Here is a 20309-nt window from a genome sequence, read left to right on the forward strand (position 1 = left end):
AACTTAAGTGACAGACTGGGGTCAACTGAGAGGAAAAGAATGTTAGGGACCACACCATAAAAGTGGTTCCTAAAACAAGAGCAAACTCTCTTATGTACACTTACCAGGTTCCTAATTCTAGTCACTGTGGAATGGGAAAGGAGTTTTAAAAGTCCCATCAAAAAAACAGTAATACACAATAGTCCTCTGCACCATCAGAGCACTATGAAATTCCAATATTAAATTTATGTCATATTAAAAACTAATACCACCAAAGAAAACATTACAGTTCTATAAAATGAGGGGGAAAATTGTACTCACCACTAGTATGTTTTGCTGCTTCTATTTCATCTCCTAAAATGCACTGACAAACCAATATTAACTAAAAAAACAAAATATAAAATACTTAACTTACTTTTTCATTTTTTTAGAGTTATACTTGACTTGGTAAGCTGCCTGGATTAATTTGTCTGGACCACCATCAAACTGATGTGGAATGACCTTCTGAAAGTGCTAAGATACAACAGAAGAAAAACATAAGAATTACTTAGTGCCATTTATTATTCACCAATACATAGTAAAATCTAAAGACATTTAAGAAATCATGACCTGGCTTACCTGTAACATCCCTTCCATGTCGAGTTGCATCAGTTCTGCCTGATTCATCTGAAGAAGCGCTAATCCTACCCGAAACACTATTTCTAAACCCTGAAGAATCAAATTATAAAGTCAAATTTAACTTACTCTTCCACAACAACTAATCACTCAAAAGAATATTAAGGTAAACACTTAGGTACCTAAACTAGAGGAGAGCACACATTTTCTGTAAAGAGTTGGAAAACAAATGTTTTAGGCTTTAGGCCCTACGTATAAGTGTCACAAATAATCAACCCTGGAATTGCAGCTGAAAAGCAGACACAGACATCATATCAACAAACAGTGATGGCTATGTTCCAAGAAACTTTATTTACAGAAAGGACAGATTTGGCAGGCAAACCAGGATAGATCAGTACACGATTCAGTTTCCTGGCTCCAGACTAACCGAATTAAGCTATGTTATATAAACTGATCTTCCCAAGATGTAATTAATAACAATTAATAACATTCTTAGGTGCTCTCTATCACTGATCACCTATCCTTACCTTCCTACTTTCTCAGTCAAAATACAGAAGACAAAGGGTCACCACTACATGTCAGTGACAGTTAAAAAGACTACCTGCAAGGTGTTCATGGGATAGAAGAAAATTATACTCATTACTTCTTCTTTGGGTAACAGATGCATTGCAACAATATTAACTGTAAAGGAAATTTTAACCCTCACTAATTCTCACTAAATCAAAAAGGAGGTAATTCAGGTCTGATTAAGAGTACAGGCTCCTGATTTTGACTGCCTATGTTTGAATCTTGGTTACTATACCACTTATGTGTTATGTGTCCATAGACAAGCTACTTAATGTTTCTCTAAGTATCAGTTTCTTCACCTGTCATCCATCAAATGAGGAGATGAACAGTACTCATAGGGATGTTATAGGATTAAATGAGATTATCCATGCAAGCAGCTTAGCATGGAACACATGAGTCTCCTTTACTGTTCTCCTCATTGCCTAGCTCTCATTAACCCAGTGATTCCTTTGCTCAGTCTGGTAAGCTGCCCACTAACTTACCTCAGACATAAAGATATCAAATATCCTTGTTGCGATTGGTAGTGGAAAAGTTGTAAGGAAGATAGTCAGAAACCATGATGATGCATACATTGAGGTATGAAAACTCTGAGACTGAAAATGCACAAAGAGCTCTGGAAGGTGCTCCTAAACAGAAGAAAGGAATTAATTAACTAAAACACTATAAAACTGAGTATTTTAAGCCAAACTACTGTACACATACTAAATTAGCCCTTACCAAACATAAACATAAAAATTCAGGAATCACATGGAAGAAATAAGAGGCAGAAATGGACACTTTAGATAGTGGTTACTATTTGGAAAAGGAAGAAGGGAAAAAGGATGTGGAGTTGGAACTTAAAAAGTTGGAACTTTCTAATGATTTCTTAATAAGAAAAATTACAATAAATAAGTAAAATTTTTACAATTTTCTTTACTTTTATATAAACTATAATATTTAAAAAAAAATTTTTTTTAAAGGAAAGATGCTATGTTGAAATACTTTCAGGTGCTATATAACCCTGACTGCCTATCCTAAGCTCCCTTCTCATCCGAGATATTTCAGCAACTCTAGTAATTCAAAACATAAATGACACATTAACTGAAAATAAACCAAGGGAGTTTAAGGTTGATAAAAATAAGCTTACTATTTAAAAGACCAATAAGAATCATCAAGACCTACTTTGTCTTTCTCTTTAAAATGCAAAAACATTTGGTATATCCCTTTCTTCTCATCACACATAGAAAAGGTAAAGGATTTTAAAATTCCTGTGGGTAAGGCTGCCAGGGAAATGGAGACTTTTCTCAGGAAAATGGCTCTTATGCCAGCTGAATTCTTAACTTATATTCTTAAATTTTGCTTACCTAATGGAAATGTAAGTAAATGGAGAATATTTATACCATTACACCACAGGGAAAAATACCAAATCTACTTATATAAATACAAAAATTAAATCCAGAAAGGTGAAATACTTTAAAGGTATTTTTTACTTGGTTTTGATTCTCTCTTTCTTCTTCTCTTTACCCTCAGACAGTCAATAAGAATATGAATCTTAAATTAACAGTATAAAAGGATAGAAACAGTAATTTTTTTAAGATTACAGGTTAGCAGAAAAAGTGAGATGAAAGGCAGTAAAGAAAGGTAGGGGAAAGGCAGGGGAGAGGATTGAAAAGATGAGATCCCATCTCAAAGGAAATGAATTGTATCAGCGTCCAAATATCATGGGCTTCTGTAGGAGAGCATAATCTACATAAAATAATGTGATCAACACGGCATAATAAAGAAACTCATGCACCTAGGTTATGATATATTTGGCACAAATGTTTAAGATTTGAACATAAAAATTGTAGTAAAGTTCCAGATGATCTACCTGGCACAGCACCTAACTGGGAAGTAAAGTCTAAACTGTGGGTTAACGGACCAACAAATAATCATGTAATCCAAACAGTGATTTTTTTTTTCAGTTGCTTTAATGCTTTTGACATTAAATTTGCTTAGTTGTCACTCAAACCAAGATGACAAAAAATATAAAGGCAGTATGTTTTTGGTTAACACCACACTTTTACCTGTATCATGCATTCAAACTGGTACATACAAAGGCCTAATTCTGCCATACTTGGTTTAAAAAGTTCACGAAGTCTATAATCTTGCATTAATTTAACAAATACACAGAAAGCTTCTTCTTCTGGCATCTGCATTAGGAGGAAAAAAAGCAATATCTATTAATGTTCTGTGATAAACAAATAAGCTAAATACATTTAAACTAAGTACTTATCCAGCTATAACCACTGTTTTGAGTGCCAAGTGATATAATATTAAGAGCAATGGACTAGGAATCAGAAGATTCTAACTTCCCATTCTATCACCATCAATGAGAAATTAGGCAAATCTTACAACTGAGACCAGCTGCCTCACTTGCCTAACTCATGAATTCAATCAACAAATATTCTTTTAAAGCCAGATACTTCTCTCTCTCTCATACACCAGTGAACAAAATAGTCTACTTTCAGGGAGTTTGAACCTTCCAGTAGGGGGAGATAAGACAATACATGGTGGTTTAGTCCCTAATAGTGCCCGACTCTTGTGACCCACCCTGTAGCCTGACAGGCTCCTCTGTGTATGGGATTCTCCAGGCAATATATGGAATAAATCAATTAATATATGTCAGATGGTGCAAAGCGCTATGGAAATAAGACAAAGTAAAGCAACAGGGAATCCTGGGGAGATACGTTCTATTTATTTATAGGTAGGTCAGAGAATGTCTCTTGGTAAGGTGACACTGGAGCAGAATACTGAAAGTAAGGGAACAACTGAGGGAAGAACAGTACTGAGAGAATAACACAAATGTCTTGAAATGGAATCACGCGTGGCATGCTCAAGGAACAATAAACGGGGGACTACTAAATTAGGAGTGATGTTACAAATGAAGGTATGGTTATAGAGGAGAAATACAACAAACTAAACCTTAGGATTTTAGAAACCACTGTAAGGACTTGAACTTTTATCTTAAGTGAGATGGGAGGCTTTTCAAGCGTTCTGAGTAGAAATGTAATTAGGGTTTTAAAGGTCAATTTCACATTTTGCGTGTAACTCACTAGATAATTACATCAACTAAGATACTGAATATAAAAGCTCTGTAGAGTTACACAGATATTAAATTTAGATACATAACATACAAATTACTGTGTGATCTTTATTTTTGTGTCATGCAGAGATATGAGTTCTCCAAACCCATGCCCTGGGAGCATACAGTCCTAACCACTGGACTGCCAGGGAATCTTGTGTATTAAGATAAAATTTTCTAATGTTCATTCACTCACACTATACCAGTGTGTTTCAAAAGAGGAAACCTCAAAAGGTCTCTAAGCACTTTTCTTATTGAAGACTACATTTATTAACAATACATTTTCCCTGGCCTCAACACAGGGAATGAACAGGAGCCAAGAACTATTCTTAGCAAAACTCATCCTTCCTTCCTTCCTCCCAACACATACCTTCATTAATCCTATCAAGCTTTATAGCCTCACTGATTTTTATGTCAGTCACTACAAGAAACCCAGTATCCTAGAACGCTCATCCCATGTGCTTCCACTGCTTCCATAATCTACCCCATTTCTAATATGCCCTAAACCTTTTACACAGCACTTTCTGGAACTAATAGCCTGCCATCAATAAAATATCCTATCTATACCCTCAATCTCTTCATCAAATGTTCTTTCACTGTCTTTCTCTAAGTGAAACCTGACTCCCCCTAAGGATACTTCAAAACCGAAATCTGGCTGTCTCCTGAGGAAGCTGTTTTCTCTCCCTCAGCACTGGAAGAGGGCAGGGGTAGAGACGCACATGTCCCTCCTTGGACCTCAATGCCTCATTGCCACTAACTGCCCCTTCTCTCTGATACACATTTTCTCTATGACACCGAGTTAATAAGAATCATGTCTTTTGCAAAGGTCTAGTGGGGACACTATTCGCCCAATTTTAAAGCAGTACTAAGATTACACAAAACATATACCCAGTACTCTTAACTATTTTAACACCATGTCTGACTCCTGGAATGCAAAGTCAAGTGGGCCTTAGGAAGCATCATTATGAACTAGTGGAGGTGATGGAATTTCAGTTGAGCTATTTCAAATCCTAAAAGAGGATGCTGTGAAAGTGCTACACTCAATATGCCAGCAAATTTGGAAAACTCAGCAGTGGCCACAGGACTGAAAAAGGTCAGTTTTCATTTCAATCCCAAAGAAAGGCAATGCCAAAGAATGTTCAAACTACCGCACAATTATACTCATCTCACATGCTAGTAACGTAATGCTGAAAATTCTCCACTTCAACAGCATGAGAACCGAGAACTTCCAGATGTTCAAGCTGGATTTAGAAAAGGCAGGGGAACCAGAGATCAAATTGCCAACATCCGTTGGATTATAGAAAAAGCAAGAGAATTTCAGAAAAACATCAACTTCTGCTTCATTGACTATGCTAAAGCCTTTGACCGTGTGGATCACAACAAACTGTGGAAAATTCTTCAAGGGATGGGAATACCAGACCACCTTATCTGCCTCCTGAGAAACCTGTATGCAGTTAAGAAGCAACAGTTAGAACCGGACATGGCACAATGGACTGGTTCAAAATTGTGAAAGGATATATACTGTCACCCTGCTTATTTAACTTATATGCAGAGTACATCACGCGAAATGCCAGGGTGGATGAAGCACAAGCTGAAATCAAGATTACCAGGAAAAATATCAACAACCTCAGATATGCAGATGCCACCACCCTTATGCAGAAAGTGAAGAGGAACTAAAGAGACTCTTGATGAAGGTGAAAGAGGAGAGTGAAAAAGCTGACTTAAAACTCAACATTCCAAAAATGAAGATAGCGGCATCTGGTCCCATCACATCATGGCAAATAGATGGGGAAACAGTGGCAGACTTTATTTTCTTGGGCTCCAAAATCACTGCAGATGGTGACTGCAGCCATGAAATTAAAGATGCTTGCTCCTTGGAAGAAAAGTTATAACAAACTTAGACAGCATATTAAAAAGCAGCGACCTTACTTTGGCAACGAAGGTCCATCTAGTCGAAGCTATGGTTTTTCCAGTAGTTATGTATGGATGTGAAAGTCGGACTACAAAGAAAGCTGAGTGCCAAGGAATTGATGCTTTTGAACTATGGTGCTGGAGAAGACTCTTGAGAGTCCCTTGGACAGCCAGTCCATCCTAAAGGAAATCAGTCCTGAATATTCATTGGAAGGACTGATGCTGAAGCTGAAACTCCAAAACTTTGGCCACCTGATGTGAAGAACTGACTCATTAGAAAAGACCCTGATGCTGGGAAAGATTGAAGGCAGGAGAAGGGGACAACAGAGCATGAGATGGTTGGATGGCATCACCGACTCAATGGACATGAGTTTGAGCAAGCTCCGGAAGTTGGTGAAGGACAGGGAAGCCTGGCATGCTGCACACCATGTAGTCACAAAGAGTGTGACACTACTGAGCGACTGAACAACAGTAACAGTGGAGAAACAGTTTCTGATTCCTACACTGCTCTTATCTACCAAGATATGTGACCTTGGGCAAGTCACTGAACTTCTACTGCATGTCTACCATGTGTCAAACACCATGCTAGCCTATTACATATATTATATAACCCTCATAATGAATCTAAAAGTAGAAGTAGTACCTAATTAAGGCTAAGAAAAAGATGTTAAAATAATCTAGCCCAAGGTTACAGAACTCAGTGTAAAACTGAGTTGCAAAAACAAGCCTAAATGACCCAAAGTTTTCTCCAAGATTTCTTTTCAAGTTATATTTCAGTCTGAGACTTAATACAAGAGTAAGATAGACTTTTAAAAAATTTTCAATACTGCTAAATAGATAACATCACATGCTATTTCCTGTCAAAGCTATGACTTACTGCCCTGTCCCTGACTTCCAAAAACACCCCACCCAATACAAGCCACTGCCAATGGAAACATGTTTATCCCTAAGGCAGCAGAAGTGACTGAGTACCACTATTTTTAAGCCTATAATAAGACAGGTGTAACAAGCCCTCAGTTCTGTGACAAATAAAAGTACTGTATAAACTTCCAAAGACACTGTATATCATAACTATGACTTGTGTGTGAATGTAGCCTTGCCACACAATATGGGGGATCTTAGTTCAATAAGGGGTCAAACCCACCAGAGAAGTCCCATAAAGTAAGATTTCTATAGAAACAATTTAATCAGTCCTCCTTAGCTGGGAAAAGATTATTCCTCATTAAATACAGACATATAAGATTCCAAATGTAGATAAGATGAAATTTGATTTAGTGGCAGGATATTTACCATGTGTTATTTTCAACATGTTTAATATTTTAAAATGCAAACTAAATGTTCCTATTTAGATTATGCTTAGGAGAAAAACACCCAAAATCCACTTACTAAAAACAAGGATGATTTTTAAATTCTCCAACTTTAATACTTATATAACTTACCTGCATAAGCAGCAATCCAACTATAAAAGCACTTCCTTGACAGTAACCAACCTCACGATCCACTAAAGAATAAGCCTAAAAAGCAAAAAAATGTTGTTCAAAATACTTTATCATGATATAGCATACCTTCCTTCTCTACAAGCCTAAAAATGGTGAGAATGTGGGTTAAAGACCATTTATTTTTTAGAGAAGCTCTTGCTTGCTTTGCTGTAGATGCTATCCTACCTTATATGATTTACTACATAAAATTTTCTTTTGATGATTTACAAATTAGGAATTGTCCGCTCTTAAGAAATTTGTACTCAGGGAAGTGGCAAAGCTTAAAAATCATTAAAAATAATGTAGCTGATAGAGTAAAATTTGAGTAGGATGATGGTAAAGCACTGACAAAATTGATATGGTTTAACAAGAAATCATAATTTCACAGGGGTAGCTAAAAGGGAAAGGAATTATGCAAAGAGAAAAGACAATATTGAAGAAAAAATTACAGTGCCACAGACTTTCAAGGGTGAGGAGCTCTTAGTGACGCTGGCCACGGCAAACAGAAAATTTGCTCCCAGATTGTGAAACTCATAGAAGGTGAATTACTCATTTTCATGAAGGGTCTTCTCTATGGAATGTATAGGTTATTTGACTTCAACTAATACCAAGCAATGTAAGGAATTCTCCAAGAGTTCTCCAAATCAGACAGCAACTTAAACATCAGAATTAAAGTCAAAATTATGCTAAAATCAAATTGATTGCCGAAGCAACTGATTACTAGGATGAGTTCATACTTCATTATGAGAAATGTTTAATTTCAACATAAGAATTTATTTCACCCCCCCAAAAAAATGAATAAATAGAACTTACCTTCATTACATTAAACAAAACTTCCTGTCCAAGGCTATCTTTTTCCTTAAAAAAATTGTGTTCAGGATAAGTTCTAGCAATGTCCCTTCGGATCAACTTTTCACAAGGTGAGGTCATTTTCAGGAGTTCTGAATACTGATCCTTAATTGGCATACTTTGTGCACTGCACAAAAGTTGCCAAACTATTGCTCTAAAATGATGGGGTATCCCTTTACGAACAAGTTCCTAAAAAATAAAAATAAAAATGTTTAAATGACTTATTTAGGCTTCCTACCTTGAAAACCACAGGGATTGGAAGCTGGAGTGGAGTAGATGACGTTTTCAAAAAAAATTTTTTTCTTTTTACTTTCTCAAATTTTAATTCACAAAGCTACTTTTATAATAAGACTAGGGAACTTTTTAACCAAAGCTAAGATTTGGCTAAGATACTGATGTATTATGTTCTGATCAGATGAACAACAATGCTGTGGATAAATTCCTGTCATTTCACTCAGAGTATGGCCTCTCAAGGTATTAAGAAACTGATAATCTGCAGAGCTGTGAATAACAGATAGCATGGTAACCATGATCTTTCAAAGGGCTGTTTTATGCTTTAAAAAAAAAAAAGTAAAATAATGATAACTAAAGGATTTTGGATGTCACCACTTCATTTCTGAATCTATATTTCTACAGCTAGGAGACTTTAATAATAGCTGATAGCTGCAAATCAAAACTTCTATTGGCACAATTGAAGAAAACATATAAAGCAAACCTCTTCATCATAGCACCTGGGAGTACTAGAATCCAATTTTTCTTTTTAATCCTCTATCAATCTCTGCCTGATGGGATAAGAGGAAGAACTTCAGCAAAGAATATGAATACCTTTACTTGTTTCTCCTTCTTCTTGCGCACATCTTCCCATTCATTAACAACTCTTCCCCAAAGAATCCAAGAGTCTTCTTCAAGGTGACTGAGGTTGCTAGAGGCTGATGAACTTGATACCAGGGAGGAGCCACTGTTCCTTCTTGATCCATTTACAGATCTTAAAGACTTACTATCTGTCTCTAACAATCTAAAATATAATTAAAAATTGTTCAAGATCTCACAGTGACACTAGATGACAATATTAGAGGAAACACTGACTAAAACCACCCACCCAGGCCAGGCACCACAGTAACTATTTGCATGAGTATTTTACCACAGGAGGTCTCAGTAAGGAACATGGAACTAATAAGCTACCACCAAATGGAAGAGTTCAGGAAAGGCCAAAAGGAGACACCACCTGTCCTATCACCTCCCAGGATCCTGAAATCCATCTTGCCTGAGCAATAGGTATGCCACCAGGAAGGACTCTTTAGAGAGTGATTGGCCAGAAACAATCCAGAAACTAATCTCATCAATGCAAAACCTGAGACAGCAAGCCACATAGCGGAGCAGTCCTCCTGGGTTCCCTTACCCTCCTGTTCTCTGACCAGGTGCCCCTTCCCAATAAAGTATCTTGCTTTGTCACCATATGTACCTCCCTGGACAATCCATTTCCGAGTGTTAGACAAGAGCGAGCCCACTCTCAGGCCCTGGAAAAGGTTCCCCTTCCTGCAATAACATGATGATACTTAAGGGCTTCACTATAGCAATTTAGCCCTATTTTTAAAATATATGTAATTTTAAAAACATTTGGTTGACATCTACAAAATTGATTGCTATATATTTTTTTCCACTAAGAATAGCAATTTAAAAATTTGATAAAGTAAATTATGTTCAATATTTTAGTGCTATTAGTCTCATCATAATTTCCCTTTATCTTCACTAAAAATTCAAATTAGAAGAAACCTTCTGGGGAGAAATTCATTGGGAAGGCTTCAGGGAAAAAGAAACTATACTTGGAAGAGGTATTAACTAATTTTATGGAAGAACTAATCCTAACATGTTTAAAATGTGTCTAGGACTAAAAAAGTAAGGCAGACACACAAATTACTCAAATCTTTTGTCTCTTTCAATTTTGCTTCACCCAGGTATAACTGATCTGCCCAAAGAGTGTTTTGTCTGGCTCATGCAATGTTTGTGTAAAAAAAAAAAAAAAGAACAATTATTAAAACTAAAATTAGAAGGTTTCATTTGTTTATATACACATACATTTGTGTGTGTGTGTGTGTGTGTGTGTGTGTGTGTGTGTGTGTGTGTTAGTTGCTCAGTCATGTCCAACTCTTTGCAACCTGATGGACTGCAACTCACCAGGCTTCTCTAGGCATGGGATTTTCCAGGCAAAAATATCAGAGTGGGTTGCCATTTCCTTCTCCAACATATATTTGTATTTACAATCCTGGATCTCTTCAAAAACAAAAAGGGCAAAACTAGCCTATATTCCAGAAAAACAGGGTATAGCAGGGTAGAAGCTTCTCCCTTTAAATGAGAAAGGACTTTAATCCACTAACTCTCCATAAACCCTACTATCTCCCAGAAACTCAGGCCAGCTAACAACTGTCATTTATCACTGGACTTGCACTTTTAAATTGAGACCTCTTCACTGTTAAGGCCCTGTTTAAGGCCTCTTCCTTATCTGTAGAAAGACAGGTGAAGATAATTTCAGAGATCCATTCCATAACTCAATACAACATCAAATCCATTACTTCTTTCACATGTAAACAGGCTATCAAAAAAAAAGGCTGGAAAATGTGGCTCTATCATTCTTAAGATGTAAATTACATGCCATGGGGTCCTAAAACATCTATTTAACATGGATACTATTTACTTCCAGTAACTCCTTCAGAAAATCATCTGCTTAGACAAAAAATGCTCCCAATATTAACTTATGATGTATAAAAACTAATAAAGAAACATGAGTCAAATTATATTTAGAAGATTATAAAAAATCCCTTGCAAGCCACATTTATATCTTACTCATCTGTATAGCCCTTTATATTGTCTTTGTATTTAGCTCAAAACAAAATACACTAAAAACTGACAGAATGGAAATAAAACTCAAATCCCCATATTAAAGGAAAAAAAAACTTCAAATACGAGATGATCAAACTCAATAACACAATAATATAAACTAAAAAACTTTCCTTATTCATGGCAAAATTTAATGCATTTTTTTCATGGCAACAGTAAATGAAATAAAATGTCCCAAATATTGCCAGAAATAGAAAAATTTATGAAACAGCTAAATTCAGGGTCAATTATTTGCTATAAATAGTCTTTATCAGAAAAAAACTAATTAATGATAAAGTTTTGCTTTAAATACTATTTTTCCATAGATATTATTTTAGTAAGTCCACAATATAACTTATAAAAAAATAAGTGTATGTATAAAGTAATTTTATGTATGATTCTAAACCTCAAGATTTATAAATGGAATACAAAAACAAACTTTACAGAAATAACCTGAATCCAAGTTTATTTCACTTAATTATTCATTGAATGCTTGCTAACTTCCCTTATGGCTCAGCTGGTAAAGAATCCTCCTGCAATGGGGGTGACCTGGGTTCGATTCCTGGGTTGGGAAGATCCCCTGGAGAAGGAAAGGCTACCCACTCCAGTATTCTGACCTGGAGAATTCCATGGACTGTATAGTCCATGGGGTCACAACGAGTCTGACACAACTGAGTGACTTTCACTTTTTTAGGATTCCCTGAGGGTTCGGACAGTAAAGTGTCTGCCTATAATGCAGGAGACCCGGCTTTGATCCCTGGTTCGGGAAGATCCCATGGAGAAGGAAATGGCAACCCACTCCAGCACTCTTGCCTAGAAAATTCCATGGATGGAGAAGCCTGGTGGGCTACATTCCATGGGGTCACAAAGAGTCGGACATGACTGAGTGACTTCACTATATGACAAATAATTAAATTGCACCACTACCATTAATAAAGACATGCAGTTAAAAAGGAAATACTGGTGTTTCCTAAGCTAAACAGAAATCTGAGATATAATGAAAGCATAAATGAAAAAGTACCTAAAACGAAGGGTGTTTTGTTTGTTTTCTAACAGTCAGAAAGGTCTCAGAGATCTCCATGTTATAACTTTTAGGATAAGCAGGAAAACCAAATGAATTCATGGTAGATTAGAGAAGAGAGTTAAGCAGTTCATCTTCAGAGGACAATGCAATAAGTACTACAAATATACAAAACTTTGAAAACCATTACAAATGAAATATTCCAAGTACAGACTTTATATTATTTAAAGATACTGTCCCTGCCTTAATTCACATAATACCAAAAAAAAAAAAAAAGACTCAAAATGGACAACAGAGTTGAATATAAAAACTATAAAACGTCTTAAAAAAAACAGGAAAAAGTCTTCACAACCTTGGAAAAGGCAAAATTTGTTAATGGGACACAAACAAACATTAACCATAAAAGAAAAAATTGACTAAAAAATACTAAATTGCATTTCAAATTTTAAAAGCTCTACTTTTAAGAAAATGAAAAGGTAAGCCACAAACTGAAGAAAAAAAAAAAAAAACAGAATATCCTCAACATATGCATCTAACAGAAGACTGGTATCCAGAATACAGGTAGAACACTTACAATTGATAATTCAGAAGGCAAACAACACATTTTTTAAAATGAGTAAGAGATTTAAACTGACACCTTCCAAAACAAAATAGTCAAGTAGCTGATAAACAACTGAAAAACATTCAACATCCTTAGTCACCAAAGAAACCCAAGTTAAAACCACACCATGTACACAATCAGCATGGTTACAACTTTAAAGACTGGCCATACTAAGTGCTGCCAAAGATGAGACCAGTTGTGACTTTAATACATCCATGTCAGTAGTATGTAAGAGTTCAACCACTATGAAGACTATTTGGCAATTCTTCATAAAGTTGAATACATTTTTATATGACAGCAAGAAAAATGAAAACCTACATCCACAAAAAGACTTACAATTTAAAGTTCAGAAAAGCGTTATTCATAATAGTCAAAGTCCAAAAACAACCCCGATATCCAGAAAGATAAATGATCAAATTGTGATACATTCATTCACTGCAACATCACTCAGATACAAACTGCTGCTGATACATAACATTAATCTTATAAACATTAGGTGAGAGAAGTGAAGTATAGTGTTACTTGCTCAGTCCTTTCCAACTCTTTGCAACCCCATGGACTGTATGGAGCCCACCAGGTGAAAGAACCCTGATGCAAAAGAGTACATACTGCTTGATTCCACTTACAAGAAGTTCCAGAACACATACACTACAGAAGAAAAGCCTTTCTAAATATGACACCAAAGGCACAAGTAAAATAAAGAATATATTTAAACTGGACTCATCAAAATTTTAGATGTTCTGTACCTCAGTGGATGACATTAAGAAAGTGAAAAGAAAACCCACAGAATGGGAAAAAATATGCACAACCCATAAGACTTCTATCTAGAATACATAAATAACCCTTACAACTCAATACTAAAAAGCCAATTAAAAAACGGGCACAGAATAAGAATAGATAATTATCCACAAATATATATAATTGGCCAATAAACTCACACAAAGATGATCTACATCACTAGTGATTAGGAAATGCCAGTCAAAACATAACAACACACTCCTTCACAGTATGGCATTAAAATACGGCTATAATGAAAAAGACAAATAACAACAAGTATTGGTGAAGATATGGAGACACAGGAACCCTCAGACACACTGATGGGAATATAAAATGGTAAAATCACTTTGGAAAAAAAGTCTGGCAATTTTTTAAATGGTTAAACATAGAATTATCACACAAACCAGCCATTCCACTCCCAGGTATACATTCAAGAGAAATGAAAATCTATGTCCACACAAAACCTACATAAGAAGTGTTCATGGCAATATTATTCATAATAACCAGAGTGGAAACAATCCAAATATCCATCAAGCACTGGATGGATAAAAACACTGGTATATCCATAAGGTGTAGTATCATTCAGTCTTGAAAAAAAAATGAAGCAGAGATACAGGTTACAACATGGATGCTGGAACATGGAACCTTGAAAACATGCTAAGTGAAAGAAGCCAGTCACAAAAGGAAACATGATATGACTCAATTTATATTCAATACCTAGAGTTCAGAAAGTAGATTAGTTGTTGCTGAAGACTGGAGTGGGAGTAAGGGGAACAAGGAGGGATGGACAGTTGCTGCTAATGGATATAGTTTCTTTAGGGGGTGATGAAAATGTTCTAAAAATGATTGTGGTGATGACTGCAAAACTCTGTAAATACATAAAAAAAAACACGGAATTACACACTTCATATGGGTGAGCTGCATAGTATATGAATTATAGCCTCACCAAAAAGAATAGCAAAATATATCCATGGCAATAAAAATCAGAAGAAAATTTTCTGGTGGAGCAGTTGATAAAAAGGGCACAAATGAATTTTCTAAAATGAAAAAACTGTCTACATATTAATGGGCGTGGGGGTTATACACAGGTGTATATATCTATTAGGTGTTTATATCTGTTAAAGCTCAAACTGTACACTTAAGAACTATGCATTTCTCTCTTGCAAATTATACATCAACCAACCTAGAGCCAGACATTCTGGATATGCGAAGTCAAGTGGGCCTTAGGAAGTATCACTACAAACAAAGCTAGTGGACATGATGGAATTCCAGTTGAGCTATTTCAAATCCTAAGAGATGATGCTGTCAAAGTGCTGCACTTTGGAAATTTGGAAAACTAAGCAATGGCGACAGGACTGGAAAAGGTCAGTTTTCATTCTAATCCCAAAGAAAGGCAATGCCAAAGAATGCTCAAACTACCACACAATTGTACTCATCTCACATGCTAGCAAAGTAATGCTCAAAATTCTCCAAGGTGGGCTTCAACAATATGTTAACCATGAACTTCCAGATGTTCAAGCTGGATTTAGAAAAGGCAGAGGAATCAGAGATCAAATTGCCAACATCTGTTGGATCATCAAAAAAGCAAGGGAGTTCCAGAAAAATATCTACTGCTTTACTGACTATGCCAAAGCCTTTGACTGTGTGACCACAACAAACTGTGGAAAATTCTTCAAGAGATGGGAATACCAGACCACCTGACCTGCCTCTTGAGAAATCTGTATGGAGATTAAGAAACAACAGTTAGAACTGGACATGGAACAACAGACTGGTTCCAAATAGGAAAAGGAGTACATCAAGGCTGTATGTTGTCACCCTGCTTATTTAACTTATATGCAGAATACATCATGAGAAATGCTGGGCTGGATGAAGCACAAGCTGAAATCAAGATTGCCGGGGGAAATATCAATAACCTCAGATATGCAAATGACACCACCCTTATGGAAGAAAGTGAAGAACTAAAGAGCCTCTTGATGAAAGTGAAAGAGGAGAGTGGAAAAGTTGGTTAACAATTCAACATTCAGAAAACTAAGATCATGGCATGCAGTCCCATCACTTCATGGCAAATAGATGGGGAAACAGTGGAAACAGTGGCAGACTTTATTTTCTTGGGCTCCAAAATCACTGCAGATCGTGACTGCAGCCATGAAATTAAAAGATGCTTGCTCCTTGGAAGAAAATCTATGACCAATCTAGACAGCATATTAAAAGGAAGAGACATTACTTTGCCAACAAAGGTCCATCTAGTCGAAGCTACGGTTTTTCCAGTAGTGATGTATGGATGTGAGAGTTGGACTATAAAGAAAGCTGAGCGCCAAAGAATTGATGCTTTTGAACTGCGGTGTTGGAGAAGACTCTTGAGTGTCCCTTGGACAGCAAGGAGATCCAACCAGTCCATCCTAAAAGAAAGCAGTCCTGAATATTCATTGAAAGGACAGATGCTGATGCTGAAACTCCAATACTTTGGCCACCTGATGTGAAGAACTGACTCATTAGAAAAGACCCTGATGCTGGGAAAGGTTGAAGGTAGGAGGAGAAGGGGATGACAGAGGATGAGACAGTTGGATGGCATCACCAATTTGATGGACATGAGTTTGAGTAAACTCTGGAAATTGGTGATGGACAGGGAGGCCTGGCGTGCTGCAGTCCATGGGGTCCCACACAACTGAGTGACTGAACTGAACTGAATGGTGGCTCAGAAGGTAAAGAATCCACCTGCAGTGCAGGAGACCTGGGTTAGATCCCTGAGTTGGGAAGATCCCCTGGAGAAGGGAATGGCTACTCACTCCAGTATTCTTTTCCAGAAAATTTCATGGACAGAGGAGCCTGGCAGGCTACAGTCCTTGGGGATGCAAAGAAATCAGACCGCACTGAGCGACTAAACACTTTCACTTTTCACTTTCATAAAAATTTATTAAAAATACTATCTCTGGTTAATGACATTAGGGATAGTAAGAATTAGAGGAGAAACTACTGCTTTATATTACTGAAAGCCCTTCAAAACTTTTTTTAAAACCATGATTATAATATGATCACAAAAACAGTGATAATTTTTGATATATTAAGTGTATCTATTTTATAAACAAAGGAAGGTATAAACACTACTTTCTCTTTTTTCAAATTTGTTGGTCATTCTATCAAAATTTAGAATTTTCCATTAAAAACTTTAGAATTTTTTTTCAGTGCTATGGATATAATGAAGTCCTTCTGTCTGAGAGAATGAGAACATTTTCCAGAAGTAATACTTGAGCTGATACTATCAAGTCTCTCTCTACTAGCTACTTAATCATGGTATGTAGGAAAAGACTTTACATACTCATTAAGAATACGCAGACTTTACAGAATGTGTAGTTAGAATCATACATTTCTATTTATTTTTGCTAAAAGCAGTGACTTTTTTTTTAATCACCTCAAGAAGACTCCTAGACAGGTTGCAACCTAGTTTCAATTAAAATACTCTTGACATGGTAGTAAACACATACTGCCTGAAAATGTGAGCAGTTTTCAAAGACTATGTAGCTGGGCACCTGAGAAAGTGGCAATACAGCATTACTCAGAGGTCTGTGGGCTAGTGAGAAGTCTATTCAAAAGTTACTCATTTACCTTCCTTTCCCCAGGGCAGATGGGTTCACTGCCTTGCAAGGATTTACCGCAAGAAAAAAAAAAAAAAAGGAAGCTACCTTCCCATCCCATCATAATTTTCTTATGACTAAAACAAGAAGAACTGCATTAAAGGAAAAGTATTCTGGCCTGATAGGAACATTGTAGGTGATAATCAAAGGCATTCTCCATAGGTAGGTGTGGCCTGCGGCTATACAATAACTGAGAGACCTAAGTTTATTCATCCTCCTAGAATGCCACAAGACTAAGGCATCAGAGCTTGGATCTCTACTGACTGGGGAATAAATATATAATCTGCAGTCTTCCAACAACTCCAACTTTCTGTACCTCCAGCTCTAAGGGTAGCATTCAAAGCAGCTACCGTTCCACATTATCTGAGGTGGGGTTGCTAAAGCCCATTGTCAGCTGGACTTCCAATAGTATTAGGGATGGAAAATGTCTAAGATTCTTTGACTGCAGAAGCTTAGGATACTGGCAGAGAGAAAGCATTTCCAATTCCAGTTCTCTAAAGTGAGAACAATACTTTGTTGGTATACGCCAACAAAGAGAGTAACTGGGTCTTTAGGTCTTATTTTAGACATTATCTTCACCATATTCTTGCTACTGAGAACTGAACCTTCATCTCACCAAGGGGCCACCTATCTGAGGAAAATGGTACATTGTGCACTTCATGACGGGCATATGAGAAAAAAAAGTAATTTATGTACAATGCATATATTTGATAAACATGAAAGAAAATAATTCTCTACAATACTACAAAAAATACAAAGGAAGAGGAAAAAAAGGGTTTTCTTTTGGGTTTTTGGAGTTTGAAATACTTGGGAGACATATCCATGTAGATAAACAATACAGCAGCTGAAAAGTCTACAAATGGAAATTTGGCAATTATTTGACAAACTTTTTTAATATCCTGCTGTACTCAGTATAATGCTTTCCCATGGATACCAGAAATAAGACAGAAGGATACAAAAATAACAGGTCAACATGCCAGCTGCGAATGTGTAAACTGTTAAGATAATTTATGAAGAGCTAAGGAAGGAGCTAAGAAAGCTAAGGAAAAATACTGCTATGTGAGAAAAACACTTGAAAAGCTAAATATACTGGCACTTCATTGCAGAGGGAGCAACTTTTCAAACATAGAGTTCAAATACTCTTGTAACCTTACACCAAACAAACAGGATATTAAAGTACAGGGAGAAAGACAGCAGCCTGCTGTCTAAAACCAGGCTGTTGCAAATCAATAGCAACAGAATACATATCTGACTCACAGAGGAGTCACACCCATTCCCATCTACATCATCAAGCATATACATGTCTCAGAAGAAAGAAGGGAGAATTAAGAAAAAAGACAAGGAATTAGCACGGGAAGCAACAACTCAGAGATAACTCAGAAGGGAGGAGCCTAAATGACAAGAATCTCTCCAGTTCTGAAAGCACAGGGGGTTTTTCTTTGGCTTTTGTTTCTTTAAGATAAGGTCTCAGAGAAGGTGAATGCATGAGTCTTGCAGGCCACTCTCAAATATTCTGATCAGAAACTGACGGGTTAGTGACTGATTTATACAGATATTCCACACTGAAGCTAAGTCGCAACAGAAAGAGTAGTACAATAAATTCTTTTAATTAATCCCATCATCAAATTCCTCAGGAAACCAGACAACTGATTAAAAATTTAAAACAATTCTTCTATGAAAAGAAAAAGAATAAGAGGTTAGAGTGACACTCTAAAGAACTCTATGATTAAAAATATATGTTTTTAACACAAAGACTTGAAAATACTTCTTTTGTTCAGAAGCTTTTTACCACTTCCTTAAATGCACATGGCTGTGTTACAGAGAGTACCCTTAGATAACTGAGGTAATACTGTGGTGGTAAAATTATAAATGTAAAAGTTAGATCACCGAGATCAGCACTGTTCAACAGAAATACAATGCCAGCCCCTTGCATAAGTTCAAATGTTCTAATAGCCAAGTTTAAAGTATAAAACATAGTTGCAATTTAATTCTAATAATTTACTTTATCAAACACAGTCAAAACATTAGATATTTTTACTACACAATCAAAAAATTTTTAATTGATGACCTCCTTTTTTTTTTTTCAAATCAGCTCTTCAAAATCTGGAGTATGTTTTACTTTTACAGCTCATCACAATTCAGACCAGTCACATTTCAGGTGCTCAACTGTCACATACGGCTAATGGCTTCCATATTTGACAGTGTAGACTTAGATGTTACATAAAATATATTTACTTTAATTTAGAAGAACTCTTTCCATTTTCTTGTCCTCATATTTCACCCCCCCCCCAAATCTGCTAAAAAGTAAAATCTGATTCTAAGTAACAGGATGTAAAAGGAAGCAAACATGGTTGCAATGCCAAACTTTTAAACCAGACAAATAATGGCCCGTTCAAAATTTAAATTAGCATTATTCCCCTCCTGAATTAAAATGCACTGCTATTATACTTGAACCTTACCTTCTTGAATCCATCTCTGCCAAAAAGTCTTTGTAATTTTAAAATGAAAAACACATTTAACATAGAAAAAAAAATAGCTATCCCATTTCAACCTCAAGGCTATCAATAATTAACTTTCATCAAACAGATCTTTGATATTGTATTGAACCATTTCTTCACATCTTACTGGGATTGCCACATGCACTGATTTTAAAAAGTGACTACTGTAGTAAAACCATGGGAGGGGAAAATAGCTTCGTTATAGGACTTGATATTTTTATGTTTCTTCAATTTTAACTTTCTAAAATACTCTTTTTTATACTTTCTAAATCAAAAGTAGTTAAACAACCTAAGAGTTTCATCTACATGTTGGGAAGAGAAGAAAAAATCCTAAATAAAACCATCTTCCCTGTTACAAGTTCTAGCTACATCTCCTAATTTTTACTTTAAATACATAACTTACA

General features: G+C 36.1%; 1 protein-coding gene across 10 annotated transcripts in view; it reads right to left on the minus strand.

Moving 5' to 3' along the window:
* EVI5 (ecotropic viral integration site 5) overlaps nucleotides 1–20309 on the minus strand; it is a 224730-nt gene that overhangs the window by 132851 nt on the left and 71570 nt on the right. For all 10 annotated transcript variants that reach the window (XM_018045762.1, XM_013962626.2, XM_013962629.2 and 7 more), the window contains exons 3-9: nucleotides 9328–9517; nucleotides 8467–8691; nucleotides 7615–7689; nucleotides 3207–3332; nucleotides 1644–1787; nucleotides 598–687; nucleotides 395–492 (exon numbers count right to left, since the gene is read on the minus strand). In XM_018045762.1, coding sequence (XP_017901251.1) covers nucleotides 395–492; nucleotides 598–687; nucleotides 1644–1787; nucleotides 3207–3332; nucleotides 7615–7689; nucleotides 8467–8691; nucleotides 9328–9517 — 948 coding nt within the window. The remainder of the gene's footprint in view (nucleotides 1–394; nucleotides 493–597; nucleotides 688–1643; nucleotides 1788–3206; nucleotides 3333–7614; nucleotides 7690–8466; nucleotides 8692–9327; nucleotides 9518–20309) is intronic.

This window comes from Capra hircus, chromosome 3 (assembly GCF_001704415.2).
Source record: "Capra hircus breed San Clemente chromosome 3, ASM170441v1, whole genome shotgun sequence".
NCBI classification, from domain to species: domain Eukaryota; kingdom Metazoa; phylum Chordata; class Mammalia; order Artiodactyla; family Bovidae; genus Capra; species Capra hircus.